Below are 25,310 nucleotides of genomic sequence, written 5' to 3' on the forward strand. Positions count from 1 at the left end.
GCACCTGTGGGGCGAGACCACAGTCCCCGCAGGCCTGCCAAGGACCCGGGGCTCATGTCGGACCGCAGGTAAAGCCTGCGGTTTCCAGCCCCGTTGCTTTCCCCTTGATACGTGTCTCCCCACGCCTCTTCACGTTTCCCCTTGCTTGGCCAGAATTCTTGGTTTGTTGCGGCCATCGATCACACGCAACAGAATGCGCTGCAGCATCGGCTTGACAGGTGTGATGGTCTGGGCGGCTTCCTGACAGGTGTGATGGTCTGGGCGGCTTCCTGACAGGTGTGATGGTCTGGGCGGCTTCCTGACAGGTGTGATCGTCTGGGCGGCTTCCTGACAGGTGTGATCGCCTGGGCGGCTTGGCTCTGGTGAGGGGGTCTCACGAGGCTGGGAAGGTGCAGAGCGGGGGAGAGACAGCGGAGGGCTGCTGGAGGGGCTGCAGATGGCCCTGCTGGCCAGACGGCTTGGGTTTATAGGAGACCCGTGTGGCTTTGGGTTTCCAGTCAGTGGACCTGTTTACCTCTCCCGAGGGGATGAGAGCAGCCATCCTCATGGCTCTCCCTGGGTCTGCCATCCGGCGACACAGATTTATAGGTACAGGTCTCCCCACTTTCACGGAGCAATTTTCCATGCCGCCAGCAGAGGGCAGTGCGGCCCCAGGCACACAGCCCGGGTGAGGGAGAAGGCAGGCCAGGTCTGCCACTTGGGAGCTGGAGGTACCATCCCAGCATGGGACAAGAAACGGCGAGGAAGCTGCTGCATTGCTTTTCTTTCCTGCAGCAAGGTGGGGCCCGGTGCAGTCAGCCAAGGCACAGGGCTCTGGACCCCTGAGGTCACCCAACCCTCTGTGCCGCCTTTTCCCAGCTCAGAAAGTATGACGTCAACTCTGCCTTATATCTGAGGTGGCTGGAACCCTTGGGCTTGCTTAGCTGGCGCTTTACCACTTGAACCACGCCTCCACCTTCAGCTGTTTCGTGGTCACTTGGAGATGAAGTCTCACAGGCTTTTCTGCTTGGGCTGACTTTTGAACTTTGGTCCGCTAGATCTCAGTCTCCGGAGTGGCTAGATTACAGGCGTGAGCCACCATCTTCCAGCCCTCAGACAGGGCCTCTCCTTTGTGTCCAGGGCTGGGCTCAGACTGTAATTCTATGCATGGCCTCTTGTGTAGCTGGGATTACAGGTATACACCACCACACTCAAGTTATTGGTTGAGATGGGGGTCTTGCTAACTTTTTCCCCCAGGCTAGAACATGCTCAATATATTTTCAGTATCACAGAGAAGAAAGGTCATCCTTCCTGCCTCCGGGCCTTAGCACATGCTGCTCCTGTGGTGGAAACACACTTCCCTCCACCTTTGCCTGGTTTGTCTCCATCAGGGAAGTCCCAGCATGCATCCTGCTTTCTTCCCTGAGGCACTATTCACGTTTGGGTCAGTTGTGTGTGTGTGTGTGTGTGTGTGTTTTTTTTTTTTTTTTTGTGTGTGAAACATCTAATGGTCACCTCCACAGAGGGCAGGAAATGGACCCAGTGTGATGATGTCTGCTCATCACACCAATTTTCATTCAAGAATCGTTTCCGGAGCACCTACTACCTACATGGCAGGCGCTATGCTGGCCTCTGAAAAAGAAAAGAACTCGGGGGGCTGGGAAGGTGGCTCAGTGGTAGAGCGCTTGCCTTGCATGCATGAGGCCCTGGGTTCGATTCCTCAGCACCACATAAGCAGAAAAAGCCGGAAGTGGGACTGAAGCTCAAGTGGTAGAGCGCTAGGCTAGCCTTGAGCTGAAGAGCTGAGGGACAGCGCCAAGGCCCAGAGTTCAGGCCCCATGACTGCCCCCCCCCCGCCCCCAAAAAAAGAACTTGGGCCACACCTGTTTGACACGATGTGGAAATGAACTATACAACTTGTGACGGCGACGGGAGGGAAAATCCGGGCAAGAACAAGGGAATGGATGACACTGCCCAAAAACACGCACTCTACCTAGCTTATGCCATCCTAACCCTCTGTTCCTTTGTAATAACAATACAAGTGAGAATGAGAAGAACTCCGGGCAGACTGCTGGAGAGCATGAGCCAGGGGAGATGGACAGGGAGAGTGTGCTCCATGCCGTCTCCTCCCTGCCCTGCCATGGGGCCTTTGCAAATTCTGCTTCTTTAGAGGCACGTAGTCCCTGGCACACAGTAGGTGCTTACTTAATAGGGGTTTGCCCCTAGTAGGTGCTTGGTTAACAGGGGCCGAGGAAGCAAGCTGGGTGTGCCCGGCGGGAGTGGGGCTGCACACTCACAACTGCACGTCGAGGAAGATGCGCTTCTCCTCCCCCACGTGGATCCTCCACACGCAGTCCTCGCCCTCCGCGTAGGGCTCTGGCCAGTTTGGGGACAGCACGACTCCAGCCACTGCTGTGAGCTCCCCACCACACATGGCTGTGAGACAGACAGACAGACAGACAGGGCTTGGGAGGAAGGCAGGGGTACTACCGCATCTCAACTATAGGTAGAAATGGAGTCTTACCATTGGCCTGAGCTGTCTTCATACTTCAAGCCTCACAATCTCTGCCTCCCAAGTGGCTGAGATTACAGGTACACATTGCTGTACCTAGCTTACTAGTTGAGTTGAGGTCTCACCAGTAGTTTTTCCTGTCTCACCCCATGATCCTGTCTCTGGCTGAGGTTGTAGGAGTGAGGCACCATTCTCAGCCTGACTTCCCTGTTTGGCTAAGGACTGATGGAAGTTGGGTTCCAAGGGCCCCAAGGGTGGAGCTTGGGGAGCCCTGGTAATCCCATGGACCCACACTTGGGTGGAGTGGACAAGGGGAGGTTTCTCGGGGCCCAGCTTTGTCTTGGCGGGACAGTGGCTGGGGTGTGACGGGCTTGGCCGAGCCCTGGTTTCTCCAAGGCCTTGGTGGGTCTCCCCCCGACCCCTGCCACCGTATGCCATGCCTGGAACTCAGGTGAGGGGAGCGGAGCCAGGCTGAGGCCATGCCGGTGCTTTTCCCATCCACTCAGCGTTCACTGCTTTGGAAAATTCTCAATGTGGCCCAGGCCAACGCACCAATAAATTCCACTCTGCTAAAGCAGCGCCTTTAATTCCTGGATCAATCCATCACCGTTTCACGCCTACCACCCACCGTCCTGTGGCAGCTGCGGGTGAGGAAGCAGGGCTCGGAGCCTTGAACCCGGGACTGGGTGGAAAAGCGAGCCTGTGGGAGCGAGGGGGCCCCAGCTGGGCCCAGCGGGGACTGCGGGGCGGGCGCAGGTCTGCAGAGCGGAGAGAACGGAAGCCCTGCTCGCAGGGGGCTGCGTGGGCAAGCTGTGCAAACTCCCGGGAGGGCACCAGCGTGAGATCGGATGGTGTCCGTGGGCCGGGCCATGTCCCATGAAGATGGTGCGCGGGGCTGCTGTGAGCACTGTGGACCCCGTGCTGCAGGGACAACTTTTGGAGGCTCCCAGCTGTCATTTCCCCATGCCCGGGCCTCTGCTGCCCCATCTCCCCTGCGGGTGGAGGCGGAGGCGGGGCGCTCACCTCTGCACAGGGGCTCTGTGTCGTTCCAGTACGGGTCCCGCACGTTCACGCACTCGATGACAGCGGGGCCCTGCTCCAGCGAGTGGCCGGGGTCGCAGGTGAACTCCACCACGGCGCCCACGTTGTAGGTGGGGTCGGAGGTGGAGAAGTTTCCGTTCTGGATGTACGGCTCGTAGCAGTGGCCCTTCTCAAAGGCTGGGCGTGGACACAGAGGGGGACAGAGGCTGCTCAGTCCCAAGGAAAAGCGGGCCCCACAGGAGCCCGGCTCCCATCCTCCCACATCCCTGCGGACACACCTCCACGGCCACGGGAGTGCGGGCGCTCGGGCGTTTTCACTGGTAAAGTTGGCCTACGGTCCTGCAGAACCCAAGTGTTCAGGTGGTTTTTACTTCTAGTTATTTTTTGAGATAGGGTCTCCCTAGGTAGCCCAGTCTGGCTTCAAATTTGTGATCCTCCTGCCCTGGCTTCCGGGGTGCTGGGATTATAGGCGTGCACTACCCTGCCCAACTGAAAAGCTGTTGTGTTCCATTCCTTCCTACATCCCAGGTGTAGCCAGCCCTCCAGGCTTCAGCCGTGGACCATGAGAGTGAGTCCGTGGCCAGGGTCTCCTGCCCAAGGGAACACCAGCCCAGAAAGCCCCTGGGCCTCCAAACACCCAGACAAGGCTTATTAAAGGAGCCAGGGTGTTGGAGGGGAGGCGGCTGAGGAACTGGAGACATTTGGTGGATCCTAGCAGTCTAGGGCTCACGGCGGTGGCCATGGGCCAGCCCCTCAAGTTCCCCAGGCCTCAGTCTTCTCATCTTAAACCCAAAGGGTAGAGCAGCTCTGGTGTTTCAGGGTGGCGCATGCGCACAGCACTGAGTGTAACCGGTTCATCTCTGCCCATGACGGTCAACCCTGCTCCCTGCTTCCCCCAAAGCAGGATCTGCAAACCTGGACATGGGTCTCTTGTCCCTAGCAGCCCCAGCCCCCCTCCCAGGGCTCCCCCAGGGGCTGGGTTCCCCTGGGCCACTCACCCTCGAAGCGGATGTTGAAGGCAGAGGCACCCGGGCCCTGGGGGGATGAGAACTCGATGCGGACGGCATTCTGCTCACTCAGCAGGCCCTCGAAGGGCACGCTCTGAGCACGCAGGGAGTCGTACAGGAGCGCAGACGCGTTGCTCAGCCCGCTGTACACGGCCATCCTGGAGGGGACAGGGTGGAGGTCTCAGTTCCCGCCCTGCCCAACTCAATACTGTGTTATGGGGTGTGTGTGTGTGTGTGTGCACGCTTGTGTGTGTATGTACACCGAGGATTTAATCCCAGGGCCTGGGTGCTGTCCCTGAGCTCTTTCATTCAAGGCTGGTGCTCCACCACTTGAGCCACAGTGCCACTTCCAGCTTTTTGGTGGTTCACTAGAGATAAGAGTCACTTGGACTTTTCTGTCCAGCCTGGTTTCAAACTGTGATCCTCAGATCTCAGACTCCGGAGTAGCTGGGACCACAGGCGTGAGCTGTCTGGCCTGACCCCCTGCCCTGGGTTACTCTGAGGCTGCTGAGGAGTGGTGCTGGGAGCCTCCCGGGCAGGCCTGGGCCTCTAAATGGGGGCTGGCCTCTGTGGAATGACCCACTTCTTGAGTGGAAGAAGTGGTTCTCTGGAGATGCAGACACGGCCCAGCCGCCCAGCCTTTCCATGAGGCAGCCCAGCCCTGCGCCCGCTGTGAGGCGTCAGCAGCAGTGGGTGGGGTCCTGACGCCCCCTGCTGTCTGTCTCTTCTTCTTGGAGTCAGTTCATGGTTGGGCTCGGTCAGTGCTGGATGCATGTGCAGTGGGCGGGGGGGGGGGGGGGGGGGGGAGGCTGGGTCCCGTGGCCTCCCGTGTGGCCAGCGCGGCCCCTCCGCCTGCCTCGTCTCCACCCCCAGCTCTGTTTTTGGGGCTCCAGGAGCCCGAGTGGCAGCTGCATCCAGACGCCACCACCCCCAGCCACCTTCTCACTGCCAGAAGGGCGTCACCTGTCCCTCCCGTGCAGCGCGAGCTTCTCCAAGTGCAGGTGCAGCTTCTGGCCCTGGGGCGCCTCCACGGTCCACACGCACAGCTGGGTCCCATTGTGCCCCTGGGCACTGGGCGAGAGGACGCGGCCGATGGTGGCATTGCGCACGGCTCCTCCACAGGGGGCTGCGTGGAAAAGAGAGCGGTGGGCAGTGAGGAGAGAGAGGGAGAGGGAGGAGAGCAGAGAGACAGCTCTTCTGTGGACCCCACTCCGCCCCTCAGCCAGGGGAACCCCAGCACCTGGGATGAGAGGGAGGGAAGAGTTTGGGGGGGGTCACAGGACACCCCGCTGCTCTGTGCATGGTGGTAGGCCTGACTGCGGTTGAGGGGGTTCCATGACCCTGGCCTTGCTTGCCTTGGCTTTTGATCATCAAATGACCACCACGGGCCCGTGTGGTTGTGCATGCCTGTAATCCCAGCTACTCAGGAGGTAGGAGGAGCAGGGTCCAGAGTCTAGGCAGGGAAATGCCCAAGCCCCTATCCTACAAGAAAACAGTGAAAGCAAAAAAGGGGCAGGGAATGGGTTGAGTGGACAAAAACAAACAATAATGAGAAGGGAAAAAAAATAAAATGGCTATCAGGGAGTACCCAAATGAAGTTCATCAAAGAAGAAAGATAAAAGAAAAGCAAGTGGGTTCGTGCTTTTACACGGGGACTCGGTGGCCATGAAATCACGGCCACCGCCACAAAGCGTGGCCATGGCCTCGCTCCCTGCAGGCTGCGGCCAGAATGTGATGCTGATGGCCTTCTGCAGAGACAAGCTGGCAAAACGCTTGCAAAACAGGCTCCAGCGCCAACCCAGAGAGCCCCACAGAAAGCTCTGGAGCTGCCCACACAGCTCTGTGGAGGAGGGCGTCGCGGCTGAAAGATGATCCAGGCATCAGAGTCTGCTGAGACAAGGTGCCACCGGGCCCAGCAAGTCACTGAGAACCGGGTTCCCAGCGAACACCCGGGGTTCGAGGGACAGCTCCCCATCGCCAGAGCCGGAGCAGCAGAGGGCAAAACAGCCCACATACTCATTCATGCCGCCATTAAAAAAGACCGGCCCAGACGGGGGCTGTAAAAGTGATTTGTGCTCATTGTCGACACATCATAGCTCTGGAACTTTCTTCTTCTTTATTTTGCTACAACCTTGTATGGCTTGGATCACAGAAGAAAATCTAATAAAGAACATTAAAAAGTGATTTGTGCCTTGTCCAGTCTCCTATTCCCGTGCTGCTGCTTCATCTCAGGAGTCTGGTCTGTTGCAAAGGTGTGGCTAGGCAAAGCTGGGGTGGATTTTCCCAGCCTGAACAGAGGTGGTGGGCAGCAGGCGTCTCTCAGGGAGAGTCGGGGAGGAAGGAGGTGAAGGACAGATGAAGGTCATGAGCAGGGAAAAGTCTACACTGAAGCAAAAGTGCTCTGCTGCTGAGCCATGACTCCAGCCTGCTTTTGGCTGGGCCCATGTGAACCAAGACCCTTCCGCCTCAACCTTTTTTCCTGGCTCTTGTCAAAAATTACAAGGAGAGGGGCTGGGAAGGTGGCTCAGTGGTAGAGCGCTTGCCTTGCATGCCTGAGGCCCTGGGTTCGATTCCTCAGCACCACATAAGCAAAAAGAAAAAAGCCAGAAGTAGTGCTGTGGCTCAAGTGGTAGAGCGCTCGCCTTGAGCTGAAGAGCTGAGGGACAGCGCCAGGCCCAGCGTTCAAGCCCCATGACCGGACCCAAAAAAAATTACAAAGAGAATGCATTTATGTATTGCTCCATTCTGAGTCTCATCGCCGCCACCACCATCAACACGTTATCACCACCATTATCATCCCCACCATCATCATCACCACATCATATTCCATTGCCTCTGAAGATGCGTGCAGTGCCTGGACCCTTCATAAATGTTCATCGAATGAGAACACGTTCCTCTGGTCCCACACCACGTCTGGAGCTCATCGAGTGACTTAATGATGGAGTGTGCTTGTCCAGGAAAGAGCCATCCACGGAGGCTCGCTATGTGCTCTGCCTGAGCCAGGAAGTGCTGCAGGTCCTCCTGGACCATGACAGGGATGCTGGGGACCCCCAGACCACTGGTCACCCCTTCTGGGGAGACTGTCCTCTCTGGTCAGCCAGCCTCATTGTCCCCTTCAAGCTATGAATCTAGGGCCGGCCATGGACGCTGTCTTGCGTTTACCCCTGGAGAGTGGTGAACAGCTCCTCCCTCCTTGGCAACTGGTGCATCATGGGGCGGGGAGGGGGTAGAAGGGTGTGGTGCCCTGCCTGGCAGGGCCGGTGCTCAGGGTGCAGCCAGTGCCTTTCGCCCTCTGGCTGAGGAGTGGAGCTGGAGGACTCTGCCCCGCGTGGGTGCAGCGGCCGTCTGTCCTCTCTGGGCAACGCTCATCGGTTCCCTTTGTGGCTTCGTTAAGCCAGCTGATGGCTGTGTTTGGCTCCAATTTGCCAGTCCAGACTCCATCCATCTCTCTTAGCGTAACGGAGGCTTAATCCCTTTCTAATTCACACACAGAGAAAAAAATAAACCGGGGAGGAGGAGAGACCCACTGCCCCGTGGATTGGATTTCTTCCCTTTGTTTAAAAGAGACAGAAAGACAAATTCTGAAGGGCCCCCAGGGCTCGTCCTGGAACAATCCAACCTTGTTTGCTGCCATCCGCTCTCATTTGTTTTCTGGAATCCAGTGGACTCCACGCTGGGGTGGAAGGCAGGAAGGCATGGCACTCCCACGTCGTCTCTACACGCAGCTTACAGCAGGGCACACAGTAGGTCCTCAGTTAACACAGGCCATCTCTACTTGCCTGGCCAGCTCGGGATGTTTTGGTAGTGGGCTGGGCTGTGCTAGGTGAGTGCTTCACCGTGGAGCTTCCTGCAGACCCTGACAGGACCCTGTGATTCCACACAGGATTTTGCTGCCCAGCAGTGGGTGTGGTGTGGGGAGCTGGAGGCACGGCCATGTCCCGTGTGGAGTATGTGCTGCCCAAGGCTGTGTTCAGACACATATGCAGACCCAGCACATTTTGCCTAGGGCCCTGTGGTACACATTTGTTCTTCCCCTTTTCCTTCTTTCCTTCCTTCCTGGATTGGAACTCAGGACCTTCAGCATCACTCAGTTGGTGCTCTACCATCTGAGTCACACCTCTAACCTGGCTTTTTGCTGGTTCTTTTGGCGATAGAGGCACACGGACTTTTCGGTTCCAGTTGTCCTTGAACATGATCCCCAGATCTCAGCCTCCTGAGTAGCTAGGATTACAGGTGTGGGCCACAACACCTGGCTTGGCATGTACATTTTTAGTTACCTTGCGTTGTGGGGGGCACGTTGAGAGTGAAGGGGGTAGATGCAGCTCAGGAGCCTCCCAATGCTACTTCCTGTCTCCTCTCGGAGCACCTGGCTTCACCTGTACCGTGCCAGTCCCTCCTCTCCTGCTCACTCGACATGGCAGCTGTCATCCTGCTTCCATGGCTCAGCTCTGTCCCCCTCTGATGAGCTGCTGGCCCAGGAGGCTGGGGGGCTGCTCTACACCCCGCTCTTTGCAGACACGGCCGCCTGCTCAGCGCAGCCCGTCTGGAGGATCGGGGCGGCCTCCTGTGCTGCCACCTTGCTGTGCGTCAGCCAGATGGTATTCTTTTTATGTGGTGGCACTGGGATTTGAACTCGAGGCGCTGCACTTACCTCAGGTGCTCTGCCAACTTGAGCCCTCCTCCCTAGCCCCAGACTGGTTCTCTGTGGCTCCCTCAAGCTCCCCAGCCTCTCTCCACCCCTGGACCTGTGCGCAGGCGGCTTCTGCCCCTCCCCTGCCCTAGCCTCACCTTCTTGGTCCTCTCCTGGCCTCTTCCTTCCCCTCCCCAGGTTGGAATCCCAGAAGCCCCTGCGTGACCCTGAGCCACATGCTCTCAGGGTCTTACAGTGTCGCCCAGGCCACCTGCAGCTCCCAGGCCATTTCTGTCCCCCAGAGGGCATGTGATGCCAGCTCCTCTCTGCTGGCTGTGGGTTAGTGACATCACCTCCGTGAGCACCTCATGTGTGGAGTGGGGCCATGGATTCCCACCCTCCTCCAGGGTGCTCAGCGCATACCCGCTGCACTGCCAGCAATGGTGGCTGCACAGCTGAAGCCCAAGCCACCAGAGCAGCAAGAGGTTAAGCCGGCTGTCATCGGAGTTCATGCCTCCCTCCCATCACAGCTCACCACCAGAAGTGAAAAGAATGCTGGAGGAGGAGGAGGAACTATTTGCACATCTTGCACATGATGAAGGCCTAGTATCCAGCATATATAAAGCGCTCTTAAGAGCCAACCACAAGAAGCAAGATGCCCGACATGGTGGGGCTCCCAGCGAAATCCAAGTTGACACTGGAATGCCAGGTAAGTAACGTGTGCCGGTGAGGACACAGCGGTCCTCATCAGGACCAAGAGTCAGGCTGTGTGCGGGCCCAGCAGAGGTGGGTGCGTACCTGAGCAGACAGGCTCCGGGCTGCTCCAGTGGGGTTTAGAGGCATTCATGCAGGTCAGTGTCTTGGCGCCCTGTAGCTCATAGCCCAGGTGGCAGTGGAAGTGGGCTAGCCCACCCGCGTGCAGGTCCATCACCGTCACATCCCCCGCGTCGGGCCGGCGGGGAAAACTGCAGCTCAGCATGAAGGCTGCGGCAAAGACAAAGGCAGACAGTCACCCTGCATGTGGGAGGGAGGGCAGGTGTGCAACACGCACCTTGGCAGCCACTTTGTGCTGAGAACAGGTGAGGACAGTATTTTTTGTGACTGCTGGTGCTGGTGCTGCCAGATTGGCCTTTTCTCAGGGTGTCCTTCCTAAGCCAGGGGACAGAGGTACTGTGTGAAAAGAGTTCCCAGACCACCTCAGAGCCTCACTCCACATAGACACAGAGCAGCATTCTCTTTCTCTCTGGGGGCAAGATCATCCTGGAGATGTGCCAGCTGCACTGTCAGTGAATTTGTTTAAATAGTACATACACAGGGCCTTGGGTCAGCTCTTTGGAAGATACTTAAAAGGTAGGGAAACATTAAAAAAGAAACCTGTCTGGGCCAGGCAGAGACTCATGCCTATAATTCTAGCTATTCAACAGATAGAGCAGAAGGATCATGATCCAAAGCCAGATGGAGCAAAAAGCTCGTGAGAGAGACCTCATCTCAATGGAGGAAACCAGGCATGGTGGTACATTTCTGTGATCCCAGCCAGTCAGGAGGTAAAGGTAGGAGAGTCATAGTTCAAAAGGCTAGTTTGGGCACGAAGTTACAGGAGATCCTGTCTGAAAAATAACTAAAGCACAAAGAGCTGGAGATGGGGCTCATCAACCAAGCTCTGCGTAGCAAGCAGGAAGTTCTGAGTTGGAACCACAGTACTACTATAAAAAGGGGGGAGTGGGGAAGGAGGAAGGGAAAAGAAAGCAAAAGAGAGGAGACTCAGGAAGAAGAGTCAGAAAAACTACAGAGGAAAGGTCTGCGGATCCCTGGGGAGCCAGGATGTGGCTCAGGGGCTGAGACCTTGAACGGACACAGGAGCTTCCCCAGTCCCACTAACCTCCCCCCTTGCCCCCCCCCCCCCTCGCCTCGGCCATCTCCTTCCATTGCAACTGCTGGCAACCAACTAGCATGGCCACAGAACCCCGGGCTTTGCCCCTGAGAGCACAGAGGCGACTGCTCACCAGAATGTGTGACTTGGGGTATTCAGTAATTATCGGTAAACACCAGTCATTACTGGAAGTTGGAGGCACTGTGCTTTCATGCACAGAGAAGGGAGCTTCTAGACTGTAATGCCCTAGCTTGCAGCCGTGTTGTGGCCATGGACAGTCCGTGGGTCTGGCCCTGTGTGGCTGCGGGGGTGGGATGCCTCTGAGAAGAGGGCCGGGGGAGGGGGAGGGTCTGTTGATTTTGACCAACATCATAGTGGGGTTCCTGTCAGCACGAGGATAAGAACAGTTAAGCCAGAAGGGGAAACCGAGGTGGACGGGCCCACCTGGCCACCCGGCCCGGCCCTACCCTGGTAGTGCAGCTGGAAGGTGCCCAGGCCGTCGTCCTGGAAGGTGCGGAAGTACACGGAGATGGTGTTGGTGGGGCTGCGGACCACCTGGCCCTCCACCAGGAGCGTCTGGTTAGCCAGGACGGTGAGGGCGGGGCCGTCCACCCCGCGGATGGACAACAGCTCCCCCTCAGACAGGTTCACGCTCTTCACCTAGGATGGGCAGGGCAGGAAGGACAGAGGGTGTAGGGCTGTGTTTGAGGCTGTGGGGACTCCAGTATGCACCCCTAAACAGCCCCCTCCTTGGTCCCTGCACTAGCCCCAGGCCAGTAAGACCCTCAGGCCTAGAGGCCCTGATGTAGGGCAGAGGGGCTGCAGGTGTCTGGGGTGGGGGGTATCTTCCATCCTCCAAGCTGTCTCAGGCCAGAGTCTGACAGCTGTGGAGCTGGTGGGGGAGGTAGGGGGTCCCCCCCAGACCACAGCTGGGAGTGTAGCCAGGGCTCAATACATCCCTAACGAAAGGCTGCCCAGGTCTGCTTGCTTCTAGGGCTCACCTTTAAAAAAAATTAACTGTGTTGCTGCTACCTGGCTTTTAAAATCGGGGCCTTGTACCAGCTCAGCGGGTACTCTGCTGTTGAAACCACACCTCCACCCCAGATTTTTGCTGGTTATTTGGTGGTTGGATCTTGCAGCTGGAATCAAAGGCTGGTTTTTGGGTCTCTCTCTCCTGAGGAGCTGTCAGCAGCTTGCCTCATCCTCCTTCCTAAGTGTTTCTACTCAAGGACATTGACCTGCGTGTTTGCAGTGGAGGCAACAGAGATGGAGGCCCATCGTCCAAGGCTGTGCGTCTGCCTCTGTAGTCGGGTCACAGGGAAGCCAGACAGGCGCAGTGTGCGTGTGTGTGTGTGTGTGTGTGTGTGTGTGTGTGTGTGTGTGTGATACACAGGGTATTAAGGTATCTTCCTTCTGGAAATGAAAGAAAAGAGTAAAATTCCCTCCAATATATCCTCCATGTATTCCAATGGATGTCAAAGGAACACTGAGTTGGGAATTCCTGCTCATCCACTCAAACCCCAAAATAGCCCTGGGTAGAGGAGGCAGAGCCGTGGATGGGTCGGGGATGTGGCCAGCACGGCTGAGGGAGGGTTCCCGCCGAGGAGGCGGACAGGTGGATGCCTGGCCCCTCACCTGCAGCTCCACCCCGTAGCCAGTATAGACCGTCACGTTGTACGTGCACTCGAGGAAGTTGCTGGAGGGCAGTGGCGGGTGGTCGCTGGAGTCGATGTAGCCCTCGGGGCCTGAGAAGCTCACGCTGCAGACAGCTGTGGAGACAGGCTCGTTAGGACGCAAGGAGGCTCACATGGGAGACCCTGTGGGGCTGTGTGTGTGCACACGTGTACACGCACGCATGCATGCGTGTTCGGGAGTGAATGGGCCTGGAGAAGTGTTGCAGCTAAGAACAGCCACAGGTGCTGCTGGATTCACGCACTCATTCGTTTAGTGCTGAGGTGTGAACTCAGGACCTCACACTTGCTAAGCAGACACTCCACCACCGAGTCCCAACCCCTGCTCTTCTTGCTTAGGCCATTTGTCAGATAGGGTCTTGAAGTGTTGCCAAGGCAAGTCTGGACCAAGATCTTCCTAAACCCATGCTTCCCATGTAGGCGGGAACCCCTGGTGTGAAACGCCACTCTCCACTTATATGCTGGGATGAGGTCTCAGTAAGCTTTTGTCTTGGTTGGCCTGGAACTGCAGTCCTCCCAGCCTCTACTTCCTGAGCAGCTGGATTGCAGGCATGCACCACCATGCTCGGCACACTCCCTGGATGTCTGCATTCACAGGTAAGTGGCCCATACACAGCGGGCGGATTGTGCAGCCGACATGAGGCTTGCGGGGCTCAGGGGCAGGGGCTTGCCCAGCGGGTCCACACAGGTGGACCTGTGAGCCTGGACCTCAGTGTCTGCTGGCCTCAGGTGTGGAAGAGGGGGTGGGATCGGGCTTCCCGTGCCCCGTGCTGGAGCAGTGGGCCTCGTACCTGGGGCCTGCTCGGTGGTGATGACCGTGGTGGTGATGATGGTGGACGTGGTGGTCTCCTGGCTCTCCTCCGAGGCTGACCCTGTCAGCTTGTTCTCGTCCTTGTCCCCCAGGGCCAGGGGGCTGACATCTTCTGGGGGTGCCTCAGGGGTCTCCTGGGGCTCTGCCGGGCTGGGCCTCTGTGGGAGTGTGTGAGCTACGTGCGGCTGGGAGGTGAAGGGGGCAATCTGTAGTGGGGCGGGCGTTGTGGGGATGGCATCTTCCTTCCTGCCCGGCCACAGGGGCAGCTTGGACGTCAGCTCAGAGCCCACTGCAGGCTCCGGGTCCCCAGGTGGGTGGGGCTTCTCGGTGGAGGGGGAGAGGGGCCCCAGGCTGGCAGCCACCGCTGGGGGCGACCCTGCCCTTGGCATGGCCACTGTGGATGTGGCCTTAGGCCTCAGCTGCTTCCTGGCCGAGTTCCCCTGCTTCAGAGAAGGCGGGTTCTTCCTGGGAGCAAGGGTGCCCTCCGTGCCTGCCTCCGTTTCAGGGTCCTCGTGGTGCACGGAGGCCGCTGTGGCCCCTTCCACCTCTAACTCTTCCAGTTCTTCCCCTGACTGGGCAGGATTTGAAGCAGCCATGGTCAATCCTGCTTCCCCACTCTCTTGGCTCAAACTGCCACTTTCCAGTGCTCCTGGGGGCAGGAGGTAGGGGTCAGAAAGACCAGTGACTCCCTCAGGGCCAGCACCTGGGGAAGAAGAGAAAAGATGGCAGTTAAGGTGGGGCTGAAGGGTAGGAGGTCTACCTTCAGTCAGACTCCAATGATGGCCCAGCTGAGGGAGGACCAGGCTTGCCTTTAAGTCCTGCCTTTCCACCCTTCCTTTCTCCTAAATGTGAGGGCTAGCCATGTCAGGGAGAGCCGCTCAGCTTTAGAGGACTGGAGAACCCTGGAGCTCAGTCAGCTGTATAAGGGCCAGGAGCGGGGAGGGCAGGAAGCGGACACTTGTTATTTGGTGTGATAAACATGCAGAAGGAGAAGCTTGTGTGGTGGCAGGGCTGCAGCAGGCTCCCCGCAGTCTGCCAGGCATGTCGGGAAGGCTGTCCACAGCATAAGGCTCAGATAAGCCTTGTGCTGTAGGACCCAGACCAGGCTATGCTGTCTTTGTCAAGCTCTATGCTCTGGCTCAGGGTTCTGGATGTCATAGATACTTTTTCAATGAGAAAACTAGAGCAGAGACTGGCTCCGTGGTAGAGCCCTGGTCCCCAGCACTGTAAAACAAAACAAACTTTGTGGGAGACAATTGTGTGTGTGTGTGTGTTGGTTCTGGAGCTTGAACTCAGAGCCTAGACCCTGTCCCTAATGGCTGCTGTGCCACTTAAGCTACAGCTTTATGGTAAAGGTCAGGTTTTTGGGTGGTTAATTGGAGATAGGAGTCTCACGGTTTTTCTTGCCCAGGGTGACTTCAAACCACCATCCTCAGGTCTCAGACCCCTAAGTAGCTAGGATTACAGGCATGAGACACCAGTGCTTAGATGAGACAACTATTTTGATCAATGATTGCCTCCAGGTAGATTCAGGGTGAGACATGAAAGCAGCGGGGACCAGGGGGCCTGGGTGAAGTTGGAACAGATGAGGGTTTTCAGGGGAGCAGGGTGTATGGGTGGAGGAAAGCGGAGTCAAGGCTGGGGAGGTGTGGGCTGCGGCCAGGCTCGGGTGGGGGGAGGGCTTGAATGCTCTGTGGATTCCTTCTGACTCAGTTTTGCTTGCAAAGTAAAACCAGTTACAGATAATCCTGGAGTTACTTGGGGATTATGTGGTGATAAACCCACCCCAACTTAAAAACATGGAGTGCTAAGTGAACTGTACAACTCAGAAGTACAGATGGAGGAAGGGACAGGGAGACAGTGAGGGAAAGAAGACAGTGTACGAAAGGAAATGTACTCATTACCTGACTTATGTAACTGTAATCCCTCTATACGTCACCTCTGTAACAAAGTAAGTTAAAAAACAAGACAACAACAAAATCTACACGAACGTCACTTGATATAAGAGGTAGGGTAGGGGTTAAGGGTAGGCGGGTAGACGAACAGAGAAGGGTGGCAGAGAGTGTAGCAAAAATTCAATTCATATGCTACAAAATGAAGAAAGATGACAAAAGGGGTGGGTTGGGAGAGAGGCATGAGAACTCATTGTATTCATAAACGGCTTTGTTGAATAGCAACTGCTTTGTATAGCTACTTAAAGATAATACAAATATAAAATAAAAAAACTGGAACACTGAAAATGCATCAGATAGGCCACGCCCACCGAGCTGTAACCTAGCAACCACAAACATCACTTGCCAACCTCTGTGATGTGTGGTCTACTGGAGCTGTGGCTCACGGCCCTGGTCGGCATCACAAGAAAGGATGGATAGTGCGACATAGCCCTGGCTGACAGATCTGTATTTTAAGTATTTTTCCTGGCCAGAGGTGAGTGAAATGTAAAAAGTCTGCCCTGAGTTTAAACCTCAGTACTGCCAAAGTATGCTCCCTCCCTCCCTCCCTCCTTCCCTTCTTCTTTTTTCTTTTAAAAGACAGGCCTTCCTATGTAGCCCAGGCTAAGTCTTAATCTCTCAATTTATTTTCTTAGCTTAAGTGCTGGGATTATGGGTGTGCACTACCACATTGGTTCAAATATGATTTCTCTTGTATGATAAGGTTTTGATGCATGTCAGAGAGAAAGAATACTAGGTTTAACTGGGGTGCGTCAGAGACCATTTAGTTACTTTAAAATATGGGTGATGGGCAGTTGTCATCCTAGATTGTGCTTGAGATCAGCTTCGTGTAATTTTTCAGACCCATTTCTCCCAACGCTGGCCAAGAGCTTTCCCTCCTGAGCCTCAGTTTCATCTGCACCAAGCGGGGCTTCTGTGCCTCAACTCAGGGCAGTGGTCACGCAGTGTGTGAGCGATCAAACTGCCGTGTCCCTCATGCTGAGCCTCTGACACTGGCCAGCTACCACTATGGCTGACCCCTGCTCTTGTCATCACGGCCCCTCTGTGGGAGGCTGGGGGTGGTCAGAGCAACCCTGCTGACAGCTCCAAGCACAGAAAACAGCCACCGTGGGGCCAGAGACCCTGGACTGCTGGGTGTCCTTGTCCATTTCCTGCAAAGGGATGCTTACTCAGCCATAGTCTCGGGGCAGCGAGCACTGTCATTTAAATTTATTTGAGGAGCCGGCCATTGGGAAGGCTTATTACTTTCCTGGAGTTGCTAGCAGAGGTTTAATCTGTGCCAACTGCAACAGTTTGCTGGTGGCGTCAACAAATCTCTATTGTGTGACATTCATTTCCAGCCAGGACCTCCGCCAGTAACCTGGAGAGGCCATCATGGGGGATGGGGAAACGTGGTAGGAGGATGAGGGGTCATTCGCTTCCCAGACTAAGGTGTGGAGCATGGGGAACTCCAGAGTTGGGTCTAGGTTCCAGTCCTGCACTTTGCTTTCCCTGGCTGTGTGGGCCTGGGCAAGTCTGTGTGCTGGCTTTTCTGTGGCTGGGCTGACCCCCTCTCTGTAGAGCAGTGGTGAATTTTGGGAAGCTGAGTGCTGGGTGACTCAATGGATGTATTTTGGGCGAATCCATCACTACCACGGCTCTCATTATGGAACCTCCAATCAAGCAGTTATTTCTGGTCCTCTCTGACTTTGCAGGAATGACTTTTCAAGCCTGCCTTGGTTGGCTGATTGGACTCCATAAACCCCAGAAGCACACAGCGGTATCTCAAGGACTCAAAGATCCCCCAACACTGCAGTTACAAACTACCAGAGAAGAGATGTCCGGTCTCAGAGGGTGAAGGACTGCCCAAGGTTGCAGAGAACAGCAGGAACCAAACAAGGTCACCGGGGACTTGACACCCACACCAGAACCCACCTTGTGAAAACAGGCACTTCTGGCCCACCCTGCAGGCTGCAGGAGAATTCTATGCCTTCGACGTCTGAATTGGATTATTCTTGCTGGGGCCAAAAATGGGTGCTGTAGGAAGCCAAGGGCCTCACTGGCTTCTACCTGCTAGGTGAGGGTGGGAAATTTCCATCTACTCCCTGATTATGGTAACTGGATGTGACTGCAGGCATGGCCAAAGGTCTTGCAGTAGTTGACAAAATCACCCACAGCTAAGGACCCATGGTTAACACAGGAAACAAAATGGAGCCATCTCTTTCCTGGTGTCAGTCAGGGTGGTTTACTTGTGTCACTAGACAATGGAGACAGTCCTGGCGTGAATATTATTTTATGGGAAAGGAAGCTTGGTTTTGTGAGGGGAAATTTTCAGTGTGGGAGTCCCACCCATATGAGATTATCATTCCATCTATCCATCCATAGCTCCACTGCTCTCTAGATTGATTCATCCATCCATTCATCTATCAACCTGTCAGCCCATCAATCCCTAGATCCATTGATCTATTGATATCAATCAATTCATCCATCCACCTATCCATCCGTCAATCTGTCAGTCCATCCAGCCAGCCATTCATCCACTCATTCACAATCACCGATCGGGGCTGGGAATGTGGCTTAGTGGTAGAATGCTTGCCTAGCATTCATGAAGCCCTGGGTTCCCAGTATCACGTAAACAGAAAAAGCTGGAAGTTACGCTGTGGCTCAAGTGGTAGTGTGCTAGCCTTGAGCAAAAGAAGCTCAGGGACAGTGTCCAGGCCCTGAGTTCAAGCCCCAGGAAGTCAGTGTGGGATATTAAACAGATGGACACAGCTCTGGCTTGTTATGGCCAGTGATGGCCCTGCTCACCTGCCTCTCCAGTCTTGTGGGAACAAGGGCTCTGGGGGTAAGGTCAGGTTGCTGGTGCTTACTCCTGTGGACCTTGTGAAGACTCTGGGATGAAGGGTGGGATCAGGAGAGTGGGTGCCATCTGCTGAGGGGGCTGCAGCAGTGGTCCACAGATGGCAAATCATCTTCCCCAGGGGGCATTTCCCCCCATGCTCTCACCTCAGCCTCCCCACGATCCAATGCTCCTGGGATGTGCCATTTTAATTCCTCACTTTGTAGGTGTGAAAGGAAGGAAGGGAGGACTCCGAGAGGGGAAGTGATGGGTGCAAGGTTACACAGCAAAGCGGGGCAGAGTTAGGGAGTTTCGACCCTTCCTGTGCATGTCCCCTTTCCCCTCATCTTTGATTAACTTTCTGAAATTACAAAGACACTCAAAACATAGGAATTGAAAGCATAACCGTCGCCTCCTTCAGAGGGGCCTCCTGCCATAATGGGGTCTAGTTTCATCTCTAAGTAAAATGCACTGCAATGAAAGCACTCAAGCGCACTGAGCTTAGAAGATGGAATGGTGGCGAGGGCTGTGGGACTGTTTCTGCTCTAGGCCCAGCCCGATGCTCACTGCCTGGGACAGGCTACACATTCCATCCCCTTCCCAGGCCCTCAACGTTCTCCTCCATGTGATGGGGTTGCAGCAGCCTTCCGTACGGCTCAGAGTGCTCAGAGCGTGCCGGTGCTCGCCCGTGAGCCGCAGAGCACATGGCAGTCATCAGTGACTCAGAGCACTGCTGTCATGTTCCGTCTCTCCAAACAGTCACCAAACCATCACACGACAGAGACAGCTCTGTCACTTACAAAGACATGCATCTTAAACCATTCCAGTCATCCAAAAAGAAGAAAAAAAACCCCTAAGGTGGCAAAATTTCCCACATGTGCGCCTATCTTCTGCCTAGGAATACTGTGTCAGCAGTAGAGCCAGGACCTCTGATCCTCCCCGCGTTCCACAAGTATCTAATACCTGGCTTCAGTGCTTTGCCTTCTCATTTGACATGCGCTTTGTTGTTTTACTACTGTTGCGTTATTTCTTTATTTTTAGTTTTTTGGTTGGTCATGGGGCTTGAACTCTGGGCCTGGGCACTATCCCTCAGCTCTTCAGCTCAAGGTGAGCGCTCTACCTCTTGAGCCACAGCACTACTTCTGGTTTTCTTAGTGGTTTATTGGAGATAAAAGTGTCACAGCCTGGGCTGGCTTTGAACCATGATCCTCAGATCTCAAACTCCTGAGTAGCTAGGATTACAGGTGTGAGCCACCGATGCCCGGCCTGTTGTGTTGTTTACTGTGCTTTTCCATCTATCCCAAGTATCAAGCTGTCGGAATTACATGTGACCCTTGGTGGCATGTTTCTACACTTTATATGAATACTGTCATACCTTATGGATTTTCCTGCAAACTGCTTCCCCCCTTTTTTCCTTTGGACTTTTTTTTCTTAGCACTTTTTCATCTATGTTGATAAATGTCAGCATTGATTTATTTTTGCAGCTATATAGTATTCCAGCACATTTATCTTCTACCACCACCATCTCATTTAGAATCCATCACAAGTATCTTTCCCTTTGGGAACATGTGCTCCATTATATAAAATATTAACATTTACGTTACTGAACCTGTCATCTGTGAATGTTTGTGCTGTTACCTTTGACCTCCAAACAGCACAATGTTAACAAGCCTTCGGTGAACATGCCCAGGTAATTTCTCTGGGAGACTCATCTATTTGGTTGTGATACCCAGTCAAAAGATTTGCCCATTCCAAGTTTAGATTGACATAGAAAAACCACCTTCCAGTAATTCTCCACCGAGGGACCCTACCACCATCTCATGGGGTGAGTATCAACTGCACCAGCAAGGCCATCATTCAGCTTGTGGTGATGCTTCACTTCGCTCTGTGTGACCCCTGGCAAGCGGGCTGCAGGCACAGTGTGCTCCAGGTCTTCTCTGGTTTCTCTCGCAGCTTCTCCTGCCTAGAAGCTGTGTCATGGGGGTGGGGCTAAACTCCCACCTGTCTCACACACCTCTGCTCCCAAGAAGCCAGAAGAGTCCATTCTAGGGCCCTTTGAGGGTCTTCTCGCACCAGCCAGAGTTTGTGTTGCAGGCTGGGCTGAGGCTGTGTGGTAGATGCATGTGGCTGTGAGTCCCGAGAACACGGTGGGTGCTCTGATTGGTACACCAATGTGCTGCCTGGTTGTGGCCCAAAGCAGAGACGTGCACAGTCACTGACACCCCCCAGAGGGCGTCATGTGTGTACAACGCCACGTGCTGTGTGTAGCAGCAGAGATCAGAGAACCACCACCCTGTCTGTCTGCAGGGGACTCTGCAGAGGACTACAGAACCACACAGCAACAACACTACTGAAATAGTCAAAGCCTGAGTCACACTGTTAACTGCCGCCTTCCCTCCTGCCCTCCCTACTGGGAGTCAGTTTCCTGAGCACAGGACCAGTCTGCTCTGTTCAATGTTGTCTGCTTAGAACCTAAACCATATCATGGACTTGCAGCCTAGGGTCACAAACATGCCTGCAGTGTGGCATATGACTCCCCGTGTTAGACAAAGTCCCTTCTTTAAGTGATATATTATGAGCTCACACAAGACTTTGCACTGTAGGTTGAAAACTTCTAATCTGAAAAATCAAAAATGTCTGAAAAATTTTGAGCACAGGTATGATGCTCCAAGTAGAAATTCTGAAGCTGGGCACCAGTGGCTCATACCTGTAATCCTAGCTACTCTGGAGTCTGAGATCTAGGACTGCAGTTCAAAGCCAGTCCAGGTAGGGAAGTCAATGAGACTCTTATCTCTAATAAAAAAAAGCCAGAAGTGAGCCAGGCATGGTGGCTCATGCCTGTAATCCTAGCTATGCAGGAGGCTGAGACCTGAGCATCATTGTTCAAGCCTGGGCAAGGAAAGCTGGTGAGACTCATCTCCAACAAACCACCAGAAAACCAGAAGTGGCATTGTGGCTCAAGTGGTAGAGTGCTTGCCTTGAGCTGAAGAGCTGAGGGACAGCGCCCAGACTCAGTTCAAGCCCTACGACTGACACACACACACACACACACACACACACACACACACACACACACACACACGCGCACGCGCGCGCACGCACACAAAGCCAGAAGTGGAGCTGTGGCTCAAGTGGTAGAACATGAACCTTGAGTAGGAAAGCCAACTGAAAGCATTCAGGCCTTGAGTTCAAGACTCAGTACTGGAACAAAACAAACAAAAACCAACAAAACTCCCTAAAAAATAGAAAATTCTATTCCATGAAACTTTGCTTCATGTGCAGAATTATTTTTAAAAAATACTATACAACATGACCTCCAGGCTGTATGCATATGGTGTATATTGAACACCAGTTAATGTTGTGCTTTGACTTGGGTCTAATCACCAAAATATCTCATCATGTACATGCAAGGAGCACAAAACCTGAAATCTGAAACAATTCTAGTCACAAGCATTTCAGGCCAGGGACACTCCATGCTTACTAAGCAGCCCTAAAGTCGCCAAACTTCATCCTAGAACACAGGATTCAGCTTACAGGCAAAAAGCAGGGACACAGCCCATGCATACATATTACACAGTCCACTGTCACTTCAAGAGGACAAACAAGAGGCCCAGCTGGCCAATTTGCTAGATATCTTCATTTTTCTAGTGCTGCTGGACATGTCATGGTTACATGGGTGGGGGAGATTTGGGTACAAAGCAGCATAGTGAAGTGACAGCCCAGGCCCCTCCTCCCTGGGCGCAGAACTGGGGTGGGGGACACACAGCAGGTGGTATGTGGGCAGGCTTGGACAGGCAAGAAAAGGCCGTTTCAGGGTTTTGGCTACCAGAGTATTTCTCTGATAATTGCCTTCTGTGCTAGCTGCTCCCTCCCCTCCCCCCAGGAGAGTTCTTTGTGATTCACACTGGGCTCAGAAGGCTTGGAAGGTTCTTTTCTGTCCAGCTACTTCTCATGAAGGGCACAGGAGGGGTGGAGAGTCCAACCTCCCTGTGACTAAAGCAGACTGCTGTTGGTGCTGCCTTGGGTCTAGCCATCTGATTAACCGGACTGACATCAAAGCCAATCCATTTGCATTTTAAACACCCCTTCCCTTCCTGCCTCTTCTCCCCAACCCCCATTCAGTCCCTGCGCCATTCCTGTTTCAGGGGTGACTGTGTTGACCTGCTGAAGGGGTGGGGAGGGAGAGCGGAGGAGGCGAGGATACAAGGCCACTTGTCTGTGTGCATAAAACCCGGCGCGTCAGATACAGATACATGAGAAAGCTCAGAGACAGTGCCCAGGGCGGGAAATCTATCGAGATTCAATTACCAACGTTCTCGGGAGACAACTATCAAACACGGGAAGGAATCCAGACGGTGTGCGCGCGCGCGCGTGGGTTTTGGAAGGCAGAAGAAGTAAAAGCGGACCATTTCTCCTCATGGTGACCGCGCCGTGATGACTCACGGTAGAGAATGTTCTAGAACGCTCACCCAGGGAGGTGCTCACAGATGGAAAATGCCCGGATGTGGGGAGACCCGGCTCCAAGTCACTGGGGGGGGGGGGGAGGGTGGGTGTGTCTCCGCCTCCCGCCTGTCGGGTTCCTAGGGTCCCCTCAACGCGGAGGGGCGAGCTCGGGGCGCGGCCGGGGCGATGGCCGCAGGCGGGCCGGGGCGATGGCCGCCCTTGGCGGGCCGGGCCGCAGGCGGGCTCGGGGCCTACCTCGTCCTCGGCGGGCCGGGCCGCAGGCGGGCTCGGGGCCTACCTCGTCCTCGGCGGGCCGGGCCGCAGGCGGGCTCGGGGCCTACCTCGTCCTCGGCGGGCCGGGCCGCAGGCGGGCTCGGGGCCTACCTCGTCCTCGGCGGAGGTCCGCGCCGGCTCTCTGCAGCGGCAGCGGCGGCCGCGCTTCCTGGGAACCTAAAGGACTTTCCTGAGGAGCCACGACGGCCATCTTCCTTTCCACCTGACGGAGGCGAACCGGACTCTGCGCGCCCCCTTCCGAGCGTCCGGCCGCCATGGGGCCGTCCCGGTGCATGCCGGGAGCCGGCAGACGTGCCCTGCCCCGGTGGATGCTGGGAGCCGGCAAGCGTGTCCTGCCCCGGCTGCACCCTGGGAGTGAGCAGGAGTGCTCCACCCCGGTGCATGCTGGGAGCGGGCCCCCCCCCCACGGCGCCCGCTCGCCCGGCCGCACAGAGGCCCCCGGTGCCCGCGGCCCATCTGGGCCTGGCTGGCGTGGCTGCGCCCCCCGGACAGTGGCGCTGGGGCGGGCAGGACGTGCCCGGGTTCATCGCAGCCACCCTGGAGCTGCGGGGTGGCGGTGGGGACAGACAGGCATCAGCCCCCCACCCTCCAAGCATGGCGGAACCGGGGTGCGTGGTGTCCGAACGGCGCATCCCATCCCCTGTCCTGGGAACCGCATCCTGCAGATGAGGAAACTGAGTCACAGACGGCGACCCCCCCCCCCCCAGGAGGTGGGGGCCGGGTGAAGCTGGGGCCTCAACCCCGACTGCTCCGAGCGCGAGCCTCCTCGCTGCCGCCTCCACTTCCTCTGTGCTGTTGAGGCCTTGCACACTCGTCGTCTGAACGCGACATCTCATCGTACCCCAGCCAGGCGTCCAGCAGCCTTGAGTGATGGAATAACCCCAGCTCTTTCCCAGAGGACCCCAACCATCCATTCCCTGGGTTTGGCACCAGAGCAAAAACCTCTGCCATAGCAAACCTGCTCTCCCATTCTTGCAGACGTGCACACTGAGGCTGAAAGCCGCCAAGGGTCCCCTCTGGTCCTGCCGCCTCCCCACAGTTCTTGTAGCTCAGGGGTTTGCAGCTGGGGGGTGACTCGACCCTTCCCTCCCCTAAGGACATTTAACAGCGTTAGCCTGGACACATTTTTGGACTCTGACTCCTGGGGTTAGGGGGATCTGCTGGCATGGAAGGGGAGGAGCCAAGAATGCCACTGAATATCTGGGAATGCCCGAGTCACCCTGTCCTAGCCTACCACACGTAGCAAGAAACGAACAGTCCCCAGTGCCATTCACATACCCAGGTCCTTCCTGCTCAGACTCCCTCAGTGCCTCCAGGCTTGTTGTAACCCCAATCTCCATGAACTCCGATTAAGGTAGTAGTGGATTCCTTTCACCAACATAGGAGGGCAGAGTCAAATACAGCAGATAAAAAGAAAATGGAGACAGTTTAGGAGGCCCGATTAGTAGTTACGTGACCTTGGCTAGCACTGACCTGGCTTTGCCGGGACTCCATTTCCCACCTTGGTCACACAAGGGTAGAAAAAGAAGCAAATGCCTCTGTTTTTTTTTTTTTTAAGCTGACCTGCTATGTGGTGCAGTCCGATTCTGTTCTTACCCGTGACCTCTTTGGCAAAGGAGGACAAGATCTGAGAGGCCGGCCCTGGCGCCAGCAATGTCCTCCCGTGTTTTGGACAAAGCCCTCTTCCCGTCTCTCATCAGCCGGCTCGGCTCCCCATTAGAAAGGAACTCCCAAAGGCAGAGTAGTCTTAGAAAGGAAATTGGATTGGAATTTAATTGATGGCCTGGGCGATATGCCACAGCCATTAAATTGCCGTGAAGAGCCGGCCCATTGTTCCCTGCAGAAGCAGAATGGCTTTGTTTGGATAATGCAGTGTGGATGGATTTAGTTTCTCCCCCGCTGGACCTGCTGTGAGGAGAAGTGTGTCTCTGATGCCAATGAACCAGATGCAGGCCAGTCCCACCGACGGCCAGCCTCTGTGCTCATCCTGTCCGGGAAGAGAGTGGGGGTGTCTTGTCAGCAGACCAGCTCTGTTCCTGCCTTTAACTCTGCAGCCACCTGCCCTGCCCACCTGCTGACAGGTGGAGAAATCCTCCAATGATGCCCTCCCATGCCTTACATCCTCCAATCCCAAAATATACCATTCTGTAGGGGTTGGGAAAATAACGTCACACAGAAAAGTAAGTCAGCAGATCCTTTTCTTTCTTCAGGCAATTGCAAATGCTTGCCTTCCTGGTCAAGGTTCTGATAAGTCTTGCAGCT

The 25,310-nt window shown here is 55.4% G+C and overlaps 1 protein-coding gene across 1 annotated transcript in view; it reads right to left on the minus strand.

Annotated features, from left to right (window-relative positions):
• Sez6l (seizure related 6 homolog like) overlaps positions 1-14,137 on the minus strand; it is a 31,352-nt gene extending 17,215 nt beyond the window's left edge. Inside the window, exons 1-8 of the mRNA XM_042668490.1 lie at positions 13,522-14,137; positions 12,675-12,808; positions 11,507-11,699; positions 9,968-10,153; positions 5,503-5,665; positions 4,531-4,697; positions 3,515-3,709; positions 2,277-2,415 (exon numbers count right to left, since the gene is read on the minus strand). Of these exons, the coding sequence (XP_042524424.1) occupies positions 2,277-2,415; positions 3,515-3,709; positions 4,531-4,697; positions 5,503-5,665; positions 9,968-10,153; positions 11,507-11,699; positions 12,675-12,808; positions 13,522-14,137 (1,793 nt within the window). The remainder of the gene's footprint in view (positions 1-2,276; positions 2,416-3,514; positions 3,710-4,530; positions 4,698-5,502; positions 5,666-9,967; positions 10,154-11,506; positions 11,700-12,674; positions 12,809-13,521) is intronic.
• Positions 14,138-25,310: the final 11,173 nt, after the last annotated feature.

Source organism: Dipodomys spectabilis, unplaced genomic scaffold (assembly GCF_019054845.1).
Source record: "Dipodomys spectabilis isolate Male_0828 unplaced genomic scaffold, ASM1905484v1 ptg000439l, whole genome shotgun sequence".
Taxonomy (NCBI): domain Eukaryota; kingdom Metazoa; phylum Chordata; class Mammalia; order Rodentia; family Heteromyidae; genus Dipodomys; species Dipodomys spectabilis.